This window comes from Maniola jurtina, chromosome 21, assembly GCF_905333055.1.
Source record: "Maniola jurtina chromosome 21, ilManJurt1.1, whole genome shotgun sequence".
Lineage (NCBI taxonomy): Eukaryota > Metazoa > Arthropoda > Insecta > Lepidoptera > Nymphalidae > Maniola > Maniola jurtina.
The window spans coordinates 5,060,215-5,074,515 of record NC_060049.1 but is presented as its reverse complement, the minus strand read 5'-3'; the positions used below and the strand labels follow the sequence as shown (position 1 = coordinate 5,074,515).

At 37.4% G+C, this 14,301-nt stretch overlaps 1 protein-coding gene across 5 annotated transcripts in view; it reads right to left on the bottom strand.

The window, feature by feature from the left end:
- Positions 1 to 14,301, bottom strand: part of LOC123876140 (paired box protein Pax-6) — a 94,628-nt gene that overhangs the window by 13,845 nt on the left and 66,482 nt on the right. For 4 of the 5 annotated variants that reach the window (XM_045922292.1, XM_045922293.1, XM_045922295.1 and 1 more), the window contains 3 exons: positions 14,050 to 14,132; positions 5,511 to 5,686; positions 3,030 to 3,190 (listed from right to left, as the gene is read on the bottom strand). In XM_045922292.1, the coding sequence (XP_045778248.1) occupies positions 3,030 to 3,190; positions 5,511 to 5,686; positions 14,050 to 14,132 (420 nt within the window). The remainder of the gene's footprint in view (positions 1 to 3,029; positions 3,191 to 5,510; positions 5,687 to 14,049; positions 14,133 to 14,301) is intronic. The other variant, XM_045922294.1, reaches the window with a different exon arrangement.

The following is a 14,301-nucleotide window of genomic DNA, read 5'->3' as shown; positions in this document are numbered from 1 at the left end:
ATATACTGTGTACAGATACACAAAAAATAAAAATTATATATAGAACAATTCTCATATATCTTAATTTTAGGTCAAAGTCAGGGTAATCCTTATTCGTTCATGTACTGGATCTTTTACCCTCCTACGTCAAAATACTAAAAGTCCGCGTAAATTTCGCAGATTGAAATGTCTGCTTGATTAATTGTCAATAGAGGGTCATGACATGTCAAAATTGCTAGTTTGAAGGTGAAATCGTCTAAGTCATTCGAGATGGTTTTCCTCTTAAGATTTTTTAATTAATGTTTGTGTTGCAGGACATAAAGTACCAAAGTTTTTGATATCGTAAAAGACTGACGTCCGAATGCGAAAAGTGGAACAAATCCGTAGTATTTAATACCGCCTGAAGCTGGAAATGCACCCGTCGAAAGAGCGTAAAAGAGTAAATGAAACGAGAGCGTGCATTTTGAATTGTGAAAAACTCTTTTGTTTGGCTCTCCTGCTGAAAACTCCGCAGTGGAACAATGCGAACGCCCCAAACAACAATAATTCATACCGCTTTCCGCCACCTACGGCTAAAAATGTCCGCCACATGATATATAATATCAAGTGGAAAAGTTATAGCTTTTTAAAACAATGGAAACGCCAGCGCCCCGGCGTTCTCTCCTTTTTCTGAATACTAATAAATCTACAATGTTTATGTTACTTTTTACCGTTTTGGCTGCGAACGCTGTAAAAATACCCGTATATATCCAAAGACCTACATTTGTTTCATTTTTAATTTCCACAATTTTATACGAGAAGGTACATAGAGTATCCACGTCGATGATATTTTAACCAAGACTTGTTACTTTTTTTTTTCTCGTTTAAAGAGCTGGGTCACTAGTGTGACGATGTGACTCTGGTAGGTCCATACTATGCTATTCTAACTTTAAACTATATCTACATACTATTACCTCTAAATCTTATATTTCTACGGGCCATCCTGTACAAATGTTTTGCTGCGGACGTTGGGTTTGTCAAAATAATATTAACGTGTTCCAACGTCCTGAAGACTTGTTACATTCATTTAAATAATATTATGGCGTATGATATCAATTCTCGCTCATAGAGCATAGAAATCATCATCATCATGATCAACCTATTGCCAGCCCACTACTGAGCACTGGTCTCTTCTCAGAGTGAGAAGGGTTTAGGCCGTAGTTTGCCACGCTGGCCCAGTGCAGATTGGCAGACAATGACGATGTCTAAGTTGGAGCGCACTTGTCTAGAAAATGCCTATCCACTCTTGCCTTGAAGGTTTTTACCTAGTTTCTTTGTTAATTTAGGCATTTTCTAAATGCAAACAACTTCATTTTTATTTATTAATAATAAAATATACTCTATAAACAAAATAATGAGAACTGTCAGTCGTATCATGCTTCATTGAAGGCGAAATTACTACGAGGTAAAACTGGTGGCATGTGTATTAGTTAAGTAGCAGTCTTCACTTTACACGCGTATGTAACATATATACTTCATTTTATAATTATTATGTAAGTACTATTATCATAGATCCACGTTTATTCAATTCTGTCGTTTGTTAACAAAAGAATTCGATATTCAAAATCAATTTAAAAGCCATTTGTAAGGAACAGACAACGGCAAATCCAATCGAGGCGCGCGCTCCTATTTTTTCCACTTTTTCCTCTTATTTTTTTGTTTCCCCGTCATGTCGCGGTCTTGTGAGCCAGACGCCCCTTGCTCTTGAGTCAGCGTTTTTTACATTTTATTACGAAGTTGGTAAATATTTTCCAAGGCTTGATTTCGCCGATTTTGTAACGTTCCCAAGCAAACCGTACACATTTTACTTGTAGTCTTTTGAATTGAATTCGCTTTTAATCTCCAAATGCGTTGCAATTTCTTTTGAGTTAAAAAATTTAAAAGGATACCAGTCAAACCTGCTTTGCGATTAATGCAAAGGGCGCACGCCATTAAATTATTTCTATGAGATAGGTACCTAACTACAGTTTTCATTTGAACTGCGTTTTTGTTACCTAAAACATTTCAAATGAATCATTCCATTTTGTTCCATTTGAAAAATTTAATTATATTGCGTCCTAAATTCTAATTCTAACTGAATAATTACGAGTAGAACTATTAATATCATATTTATCGCATTTAAGCATATTTTATACTTATGTAAGTACGTATAGTAAATCATTTTAGCTAAATTAGATAAGTACCTACTTATCCAATTAAAAATACTTCCTTCTTCATATATTTTTTGATTACTTAAATGTTAACTACAATTAAAATGATTACCTGTACCACTAAGTAGCAACTTAGATATATGTATATTTTAATACCTAAGTACCTAATCCTTGTTAGCTATTTTTGCTGTTTTAGCTATGCGTGACGCGAAATTAGATATCTAGACAGACTTACGAGTTGCTAAAGATGCACAATCAAAACTACCGTACATTTAAGAACTGCAAAAAAATAAGAATAAAATCTAAGTATATTGCACATTAAGAAAAATAGGTTGATAAGTAAACTGATTAAAAATAATCTGAGCATTCAACGGCGGTTTTAATCCTTCTAGGAACCTAATTAGATATGTTTTATCAGCACCATAAGCGAAAAAATAGAACTTATGTCTTAGAGACAACCATCGGATAAACTTTATCAAACGAATAAAGACAGATTTCTAATACAAGAACTGTCATAACCTCAAATTTATTCGTTTGATAAAGTTTATTGAAACAGGCTCGTAGTGTACATAGAATAAAAAAGATAATTTTTATGCCAGCGACTTCAATCCTGTGGATGTAGGAATAAAAAATCCCGTGGGAACTCTTTGATTTTCCGGGATAAAAAGTATCCAGGGTATAATCTATCTCCATTCCAAATTTCAGCCAAATCCGGCCAGTAGTTTTTGTGTGAAAGAGTAACAAACATCCAAACGTTCAAACATCCAAACATCCACACTTTCACATTTAAGTATAATATAATATTATATTATTAGGATTAGGATTAGGATAGTAGGATTTCTATGATAAGTTTCCACTCACCAGTACTACCAGCGGCTTGAGGTTGTGAATAGGCAGCGTGCTGTTGGTGCGCGGCCGGCGCTCGGGAGTACCCGCCACTACCGAGCACGTCGCCGAACATGTACGGGTAACCGCTGTCTCGCTGCTGCAGGCACGACGATGACAGCCCACCGGACATCGAGCTGGCAACAAACATCATCATCACTCGCCGGCTCACTACAGAGCACGGGTTGCCTTTGAGAAAGGGAAAGGTTTGGCTAATAATAGTTCTAACGGCCTCCCTGGCATAGTGGTAAGCTCTGTAGTCTTATTAATCCACCAGCGGTCCAGGGTTCGGTTTCCGACTAAGATTTGGTCGTGGCTAGTTACCACCCTGCCGGCAAAGCCGTACCGCCAAGCGTTTTAGCGTTCCAGTAGGTACGATGCCATGTAGAAACTAGAAAGCGATCAGGACTAGGTATACTTTTATTGAAACTGCCATACCCCTCCAAGTTAGCCCGCTTCCATCTTAGAATAGAATAGAATTTTAATCAAATAAACTTTTACAAGTGCTTTTGAATCTTCAAAATAATTTACCACTGACTTAGACTGCATCATCACTTACCATCAGGTGAGATCGCTGTCAAAGCTAACTTGTATCTGAATAAAAAAGTCATCATCATCATATCAACCCACTGCCAGCCTATCACAGAGCACGGTCTCTTTCTCGAAATGAGGAGGGTTTATGAATAGTTAGATATCGCATTTTCATTAATTATCCTGTACCCTCTCATCAAGGCTCTATCCATCCTTACCAGTATTTATCACCTAAGAAAAAAATTACGATAATATCTACAGCGATCGAACGCAGAAAATCGTCATAACGTGATCCATCATTGATGCAGTTACAAAATCGCCGATTGCTGATGCTAAAAGCATCGCGTCTGCTATGGCCCTATAAAGGGGAAGCTTGATTTCATAAAAGTTTTATTCTAAGTTCACTAAGTAATTTGCTTGGACAAAAGCTAAAGCCCGTAGATTCACTATTAAAAGTCAATTCGAGTGGAAAGTCGGCGACCTTCGGCGTTCAACTTCGTAGCGTCTCCGTGCTATGGCGGGAAACGCAAGGAGACGACCTTTGCCGTGGTTCGATTAGTGTTTCCACTTGATGATAGATGGCGTTAGCAGACCGAATATCGCTTTTCCAAAGTTTTTCATCCGTCCGTAGGATAAAATTGTTTTTAATTTTTTAGGGTTCCGTATCTCAAAAGGAAAAACGGGACCCTTATAGAATCACTTTGTTATCTGTCTGTCTGTCCGTCCGTCCATCCGTCGTGTCTGTCAAGAAAACCTAATAGGGTACTTCCCGTTGGCCTAGAATCATGAAATTTGGCAGGTAGGTAGGTCTTATAGCACAAGTAAAGGAATAAATCCGAAAACCGTGAATTTGTGGTTATATCATTAAAAAAAATTAAAATGTATTTCAACTTTCAAAATAAGCTACCTATACCAAGTCAAGTGGGGTAGGTATCATAATATGAAAGGGCTTTACGTGTACATTCTAAAACGGGTTTTTATTTATTTTTAACATAACAGTTTTTGATTTATCGTGCAAAATGTCGGAAAAATTACCCGAGTACGGAACCCTTGGTGCGCTAGTCTGACTGGCACTTGGCCGGTTTTTTATTTCTAGTAACCCGTGTTATTAACTAATTAGGTATTTTAGTTACTTTGAAATAATAATTTTATAAATAAAAAGAGTAGGTAGTTTAGAAAAATCTCGTAAAGGACTTGTTTTTCTTTTTACTGGAAATATTATTATTATCACAGTTTTTACATATTTCATTAATAATTAATTATTACTTGCAGTCAGGTAACTAGGTAACAAAACACATACTTATTTTAAAATAAATAATTTTTCACTATTGAACAATGAACCAAGGAGGGTGGAGAATCACAGAATTAAATTCACGGTCAAGAAGTATACTATGGTAGAGTTAGAGACCAGGGTGAGAGATTAGAGAAGTGGGTGCTCCCGTTGGTTACTGATGGAAGGAAAGTAGGAGAGGGCTTATGTGGAGAAACGGGGTAATCTCTCCGTTAGCGGTGTATCTTCACATTATGATATGATTAATTTTGTTTCTTAAATTATAGGTCGCGTATTCTGCCTTAGCACGGTGTGGCATGGGCCAGTACTTGGGGCCATTTTTTTTAAAATTCAGATATAAGTTAGCCCTTGACTGCAATTTCACCTGGTGGTAAGTGATGATGCAGTTTGAGATGTTAGCGGGCTAACTTGGAAAGGGAATGGCAGTTTTCATTTAACCCATTCCCTTTTGGTTTCTAAACGGCATCGTAACGGAACGCTAAATCGTTTGACGGCACGGCTTTGCCGGTAGGGTGGTAACTAGCCACGGCCGAAACCTCCCACCAGACAAAAGGAGAAATGAGGGATAAGCGGGCGGATACGAGGAGGCATCTCTCCGCTGGCTACGCAACTTCTCTAGAGATGACGTTTCTTACCTGTAAGTGTCGCTCATGGTCGCAATGGGTTGCGGTATGGGGCTGTACATGGAGTTGAAGCCTCCGTTGAGGGGTAAGCGAGCGGGGGGCGCGGGCGGGGAAGCGGGTGCGTCTCTCCGTTGACTTCGTAACTTTTCTTCGCGACGCCATTTCGCTCGACGATTGGAAAACCAGACCTGTGGGAAACGAAATCAAGTTAAATAATGATTGATACATTAGTTTTATTTTCACTATCTTTAATAGGTAAGTAGATATATTTAAATCTCTGCTTCTCAAACTGTGGTAGCCTAGTGGACAGTGGTTAGGACCTCCGCCTCCTGATCGGTGGTTGGGGGTTTGATCCCGGGCGCGCATCTCTAACTTTACAGAGTTATATACTTTTTAAGTACCTAATTAAATATCACTTGCTTTAACGGTGAAGGAAAACATCATGAGGAAACCTGCATGCCTGAGAGTTCTCCATAATGTTCTCAAAGGTGTGTGAAGTCTGCCAATCCGCACTTGGCCAGGTGGTAGACCATGGCCAAAACCCTTCTTACTCCGAGAAGAGACCCGTGCTCTGTAGTGAACCGGCGATTGATTATGATGAGATATTTAATCTATTGTCCCAGAGCGTGCTTTTTTAAATTCCACCCTTAGGGTTCAAAAAATGTGACCTCGATTGGCCTCAGAGGAAAGGCCATGTGGGTTGGTAGGCCAAGGAGGCCAAGTAAATTAATGAGGCGCCGGAGTGAGAAACCTTATTTGTCTATGCCTCTGCTAAATAGGTACCTATCTATACCTATACCTATAGCTACTATCTGATACAGACCAAACTTTACTATACAAGGAATCAAAAGTTTAATCCATACTTAATAATATAAATGCGAAAGTGTGTCTGTCTGCTACCTTTTCACGGCTCAACAACCGATTCTGACGAAGTTTAGTACAGAGTTATATTTTATATCCCGGGGATGGTAATTCAAAGAGTTCCCGATTTGTACGAAAGGTACCAAGGTAGGTAGCTTGCGTTCATGTAATTGACATAGGCAACTTTTTATTGCGGAAAATCAAACAGTTCCCACGGGATCATTAAATACCTAAATCCACGCGGACGAAGTCGCGGGCATCTTCTAGTTTGCTATAATCCGCTAAACCTTGAGCAAGCAAGCCTTTACTTAGCAAATTAAGCCTTTGATTCCTTATATATGATACATGATGTAAGTACCTATGATAATGATTGATTGTATAATATGATGATGAATAGAAGAATATTTAATGACATAAATAACTGTCATTATATGCCTATAATGACAGTTACCCTCAATGAAACGCAATTTAATGTAAGAAGGAGATCCAGTGAAAATCGCAATTAATTGGACCGTAGACAATATTGTGACATTGAACTGCGTGGAACGGAACGCGTCCCGGAAGCGGCGCTCACGTGCGCGTCACTTCCGCAGACATGGCGTCTGCAATATGGCGCCCTTCCCGCGCTTTCCAAAGGCGGGAGTCGGCATTTCGGCTGATAGATATTGTTGAATGTTAATAATAAGTATGAATGTTAATAGTAATTATAACGTTAATGAATTACAAGTGCAAATTAAAAATTTATAACACCCCCGATAAGTGAAGGTTATACAGTAACTAGAAAAGAGCTGATAACTTTCAAATGGCTCAACCGATTTTCTTGGATTATAGCTAAAAACACTCTCGATCAAGCCACTTTTCAAAAAAAATAAACTAAATTAAAATCGGTTCATTATTTAGGAGCTACGATGCCACTGTCAAGTCATACACACGTTAAGCTTATAACACCCCTCTTTTTGGGTCGGGGGTTAAAAATATTTATAAAATCACTGTTTTATCATTAAGATACATGATAACATGATATATTTGTACGTACTAGAGACCGCCCGCGGTTCCGGAAATTTCGAAAATCAGGCGAAATATCAAAATTCTAAATTCTTCTACAACATTTGTTTTCAATCAAAAATATTCTTCGATTTTAAAATTTCGACTATTTTATTATATGGACTGTATGGACAATTGGACAGTAATGTGCTAGTTACGGGATTCCAAAGAAGGTTGAAGAAGAGAAAAACAGGCAGAAAGTGTTCCAACTTTTTTTTTCATTTTAACTATAGTACTTATAGTTATAATTTGTAAGACCTAACCTTAAAATCCTTAGTGCCTACAATTTCTTGCAAAGCTAAATAAATTAAGACTCTGGACTCTGGTAATCCACTAAATTCGTAGGTAGGTACCTACCTACTTTCCTCTAGGTTCGAATAGTAATAAGAAAAAAGGAAAATAAAAATGGGCAGCTAGCGAGGTCGTGCGAGGTAATGTGTCATAATATTATTATTCGGGCCTCCCAACAAAATCGCCTACTGCCGGTTATATTTTATTCGGTCCCTCACAAAAACCCACGCAAAGGGTCCAGCTAAAGCTGAATGTAGACTACTGAAGTTTCAAGTGCTGCGGGATATATGCATTACTAGAGGATGCCCGCGGCTTCTTTTTAAATCCCGTAGGAACTTTTTGATTTTCCGGGATAAAAAGTAGCCTATGTCCTTCCCTGAGGTGTATCCCAAGTCTGTAGCAAACATTAAAATCGGTTCAGTGGTTGGGTCGTGAAAACGTATCAGACAGACAGACATAAACACTTTCGTATTCATAATAATATAAGTAGGTATGGATTTTGCTAAGGCATGAAATCCTATAGTGAACATACTCTCCATATAATTTGCTCTTTGTGTCAACTATCAGGACAAAAGTACGACTATAGTCCTGAATCTAGTAGGTCGATTCCGAAAAACCTGCGTCAATCATTATTACAATCGCAATCGTTGTGATTGGCTGAATTTATGGTACTCTTATTGCAACAATGCATTGTAGCCAATAGTGAGCGAGCGTCAACCAATCAGAGGTGATTGTGATCGTGACATTGTAGCTTTCATTCTACCGCAATCGACCCGCTGTGGCTGTACTTTTGATATGACATATTATAAGAGCAAATATGGCGAGTGTGCTCTCAAAAATATAGCTAGAGCTTAAGTATTTTCATAAACTAAACAACTAAAACGTCGTAGTCAATTACGAATAGCTACCTACACTTTCCCCATGTGAACGTGGCATAGCACATTACGTTACAGTAAAATATTATGACATTTCTCCTTTTTTCCCATTCTGTCCATAGATATTTCCTCTTGACAGTGATGACAGCCCGTTTCCCGCCTCTCTGTCACTCCCCGTTGCCCTTTTATAAATTGTTAGCCTACCCTCGCTTGGGACGAAATAATATTACATTGGGGGCCTCGACGAATGGAATTTATCATAATTCTCTTATTTTGACGACAAGTTGTTATGTCTAATTTTAGTAAGTGCCTAAAGAACGTCGACTCAATAGATTTAGGTAGGTTGAGTTTCTCATATTCTAAATGCCTTCGAATTTAGGAAGCCTATAATGATTTCTCATATTTTTTGCGTTTTAAGCAGTTCCATAACTCAGCGTATTAGATGAAAATCAATACTTCTGTGTTCCTACTCATACAGAGATGTTTTAATAGGTGAGATGTATTCACACAGACATACACACACAGGTAAATAAAGTTTTTCGTAAATAAACTATCTAAATTCTATGTGAAAATGATTTACTTATTTCTGAATTTTCAGCCTAGAATTAGATAAAAATGTACCTTTACCCTACCTATACTAAAACACTGAATAACAGGAAAATAATCCTACTTATATTTTTTCCATAGTCTGCTAAACCTAAATTTTACTTCATACAATCTTCGCTAAGTATGATTTTATGTAAGTCGGTATATAAAGGAAAAATATATCACTTCAGCACCGCAAAATCACCATTTTCCACAAAAGAGTTTAAACACTAATCCCTGAGGCTATTGACATAGGGTTCAAATCGACGTGTTTTCGTGTAAAAAGGTTTTGTTCGACGGGTGCCAATTTTTCAAAACATCCCCTCCCACGGAAGGCCTCCCCTCCTTGCTATAGGCCGCGGGATCGATAACAACCCCTGTTATGTTGACTATGATTTGTGGAAAATATTATGGATAAATATTATTGTGAGGCCGATTCGAGAGCTGAGAAAATAAGGTAGCTGTTTTTTTCTTTCCTTACTGAAAGCTTTAGGTATAGAGACCCTTTTATTGAGACCCTACATTGTAGGCCTCTGCCAACTCTGCCTATAAATAAAACTTGAGGTCGCTATGCAAATTGCACGTAGGTATACACTATACATATGCAATAAGACAAGTGTAAATTAAAAATGTATAACATCCTCGACAACTGAAGGTTACAGTAACTAGAAAAGAGCTGATAACTTTCAAACAGCTGAACCGATTTTCTTGGATTATAGCTAAGAACACTCTCGATCAAGCCACCTTTCAAACGAAAAAAAACTAAATTAAAATCGGTTCATTAGTTTAGGAGCTACGATGCCACATACACAGATACACACGTCAAACTTATAACACCCTCTTTTTGGGTCGGGGATTAAAAAGAGCAACCGCCGAGTTTACTGCTGGTTCTTCTCGGTAGGAACGGCATTCCGAAACAGTGGTAAATTATTTAGACGATTCAAAAGCAACTTTTTATTTGAATAAAAATCTATTCTATTCTATAGGATGAATAGCTTGTTTTGCATAGCTCGTGAACAGTAGGTACTTGATAATTTTCGGCAATTAATGATCCGACCGACAAAAGTCATAGGTTTATCTACAAAAATCAAAACGTTTGACTCCCCTACCGCTCGCCATTTCGACACAGCCTTGAACCCCAGGGCGCCACGTGGTGCCGTCCGTCCGAATACAAAACGATCTTCCTCGAAAGCCTCCCGCGAGCACTACAAAAATAAACTCTAACACCGAGAGCTAAAGTTTAATTTCCCTTGAAACATGCACACACCGAATTCCCATTCAGGGTTGGTGCGTTCAAATTGGATTTTTTGTGTAATCTTGTTTGAACTGTTACGTAGTTGGGCGAATCGAACGAGATACAGTACGCTCTTTCTATTATTATTATGAAGAAGACTTTGAAATTTTTTACGGATATAACTTTGAGATAAAATTAATTTCAATATTCTCATCTATTTTCAGACAATGTTTTTTTTTTTAGAATGTAGCTATAACTATTCTAGAATGTACAATAACGATCTCTTCACCTAAATCTATATTCTGAATTCTGTTTATTTGGGAACTTAAGTCTAATTTTTGAAAATAGAAGATTGGAATGTACAAAAAACGGTGATAACCTAGTAGTTAAGGTTGGCCTTGTATTCGGGATGTCAAGGGTTCGAACTTCGATCCCGGGCACGTACCTCTAACTTTTCGGAATCTCGCGCGTTTAAAACAATTAACTTACTTTAATGGTGAAGGAAAATATCGTAAGTAAACATGCATATCTGAAAGTCCTAAATTATTGTTCTCAAAGGTGTGTGAAGTCCGCCAATCCGTACTGGGTTAGCGTGGCAGACTGTGGTCTAAACTTTTCTCATTTTGAGAAGAAACCATTTTGTAATGGGCCGGCGATGGAATGATAATTACTATTTTGATTTCAATTTAGTGTATTTCATTGCATTTTGCGTTGTGGAACGATAGTGGTAATTGAAACGTTTAGAGCGTAGGATGTAGGATTGCTGGCAATGGAACCTCAAATCAGGAGGTGGACTGAAACCGTTATCGTAAGTTCAAATGCGAACCATTGGACCTTACCTACAATACGTATAGGTAAGGTCCAATGAAGTACCTAGTTACGACAATTATGCACACTAGCACAGACAGACCGACTAGCACAAGCTTTACACAGTTAAATGCGAAAAGGTTATTAAAAAAATATGTAAAACAAGGCAAGCTAAATAAAACCGTTTAGTATCGCTATTTTTTAAAATTATTCCGTCTTCTTCACCAAAATGATTTTTTTTACATTTTTTTTATAATCTTGTGCCAGCCCTACGGCACTTGTTGACCGTGCGAGCGCCCTCTGGAATGTTAACCAACAGCCGACGAGATGTTAATGTGGAAGCTTAGCCTCGGCGCTGAAACAATGTCGCCGACGTTTCCTTTTGCATTTTTTGCAAACAACCTGAAAGTCCGCGGCCCTGACGACAATTTTTAACCGACTTCAAAAAAATAAGGAGGTTCTCAATTCGTCGGAATCTTTTTTTTTTAATGTATGTTCACCGATTACTCAAAGACCCCTAAACCGATTTGGATTTTTTTTTTTGTTTGAAAGGGTATACTGTGCAGGTGGTTCCATATAAAGGTGAAGATCTGATGAATATCTTCGGAGATGGAGAACAGAACTCCTCAATGGATAAGAGCAAATTGCTCGCGATCAGTGTAATAGCTTAGTAAACAGTAGGGTTTTAACTGGGCATAGCATATTATAATACAGTGGGGCCACTAAAAATTGTGAAATAAAAAAAAATCAAAAGAAAAATAAAACCGACTTCAAAAACCACAAGCACTAAAAAGTAATAAATAATTTTTGTTTAGTTACACGTGTAATGTACCTAGGTATAAAGTCGGGCGAGCTTCACATTTGGATTTCTAATATGCTCGCTCGACTATATGCTTGTGGTTTTTGAAGTCGGTTTAATTTTTCTTTTCATTTTTCAGATGAAAGCAAAAATCAAATGTTAGAACATAGACTTTGGTAGATACACCCTTGCTGAAAAACATCTCTTCTCGTCTCCGCTTCTGACATCTCCGCACATCTCCGCTCTGGTGGAATCCGAGCCTTATGTCCGTTATATGTTAAAAGTCCTATGGAGGCCCTTCAAATAAATAGGCATAAACTGCTAACTTTATTTATAAAAAGTGTGCTCTCCTGAACAGATTTATTAACGAAAATGACAGGCCATAGTCACCAGTCACAGTGAATCGTAAATTTAAATAAAATTTAAAGCGGCGTTCTTTAAAACTAATTCGATTTAGCCACCCGGGCTAAGTGCTGTGAAAATAGTTAAAAGGTTGCAAGGCGAAATTGCATTAAGCCGTTATAAAAGTTGCCAAGTTTCCGTGCCCCGTGATAAATGGTATTTTAAACTGTTGGCAACATCGAGTGTGGCGACTCGCTAAGTGAAACGGGTACTCTGTAATAAGTAACATTTTAATAGATTCGAATTTCAAACTACTCATTTTTTACAAGTAGATACTTCGATTTTTACCTACAGTCAACTAACTTTTATATGGTAAAAACTATTTTTGATCGATTTTTAGGCATCCATATCTCCGAATGAGAAAACGAAACCCTTATAGGATTACTCACGTGTCTGTTTGTCTGTCACGGTCAATTTGCTTCGAATCTACTAGACCGATCAAGTTGTTTGGTACACAGGAGACAAAAAAAAATTAAAAAAAACTGCAAACTGTGCCATGTAAAATATATCAAAATATAAAAGGAATTGTTGTGAGGGTCTCAAATATTTTTTGTTAATAATTTTAATATACATTGTTTTAAAGTAAGAAAAGAGATGACAATTGGCAAACTATGGGTCCAAACCTGCTTAAACTAAGAATACCTAATAGTTTTCTTTTGAATTAGAGTGACAATGAATTCCAAAATACTTTTATTCACTACAGAATTCCCAAAGTAGCGTTTCTATTCCAAATTATATTTTCCCTAACTGCCCTCTTTTAATTACATACATGACCGATGCTAAATACATATTGAAAGATAAACAGAAAGATGAAAAATTCAAACAATAAAAACAGGTTTAACATATTGCTATACCATATTTGTTGAAGCTAAATATATAACGTTATTCGGTGGGGGTATATATTAGAGCCCTTGTTTTTTTAGTCTGTTTGCTAAAGACGCATCTACATGCGGCCCGCGCCTATGTAAACAGATAGTGTAAACAAGCCCTTATGAACGCATCCACCGCTTTTAATAAAGCACCCTTGTCATGTTTTTTTTCAACCATTTTTATTTTAGCTGCGAATTAACATGCCCTGATTTTGAATCTAAAAAAAGCGTTTCACGAATAAGTAGGCATATTCTAGACTCTTATAATGCTGCCATCAACATGAAGTTTAACTTTTAAAATCTTTAAAAAGAATCTAAGTGACTTGTAGAGTTGAATGTAGAGGCATTTCTCCAGAAATAACTTGGAAAGAAATTAATATTAATCTTACTAATGACAGTTATCTAGGTTTAAACGGTTTTTTTCCGTACAAAACTAAACTTAACTTATTGGTAAAATAGTTAGTTAGTTTTTAGATATAAATAGTGAGTTAATAAGATATAGTTAATACAGTAGCGTAGGTTATGGCCTATTCCACAACCGCAAGATCAGCGTTATCAGCTAACGGATAACTTAACGGGTATTTAAATATCATTTCGATGAATATGTTAATCAAGTAGGTAGTTAACTTACTTATTCTTAGTAACTAAGGTTAGTAAAGTTACCACAGACAACTTACAGGTGAAACCCCCGCGAAAGCGTGCGGCCATGTTTGTTTTGGTGTTAGTAAACGAGGCATAGACAATACAGCCACCTTACCGCGGTGTAAACTGGAGTTTATTTTACCTGGATACGTGCCTCAGGCAATCCAATCTTTTCAGCCAGTCGCTCCCTCGCGAACACATCCGGGTAGTGCGTGCGCTCGAACTCTGTGGACATCCGTTGAAAAATTAAATTTCGAATTGGAACGCTCCAAATTTGAATGGCGGGGCTGTTTGGATTCGATTTGTGACTTTGAAGTCGATTCCGCGTTTTCTCTTTTAAAATAGCCACGGTTTTTGATTATTCGTTTATATCTACATAAAAGTGTGACACTGA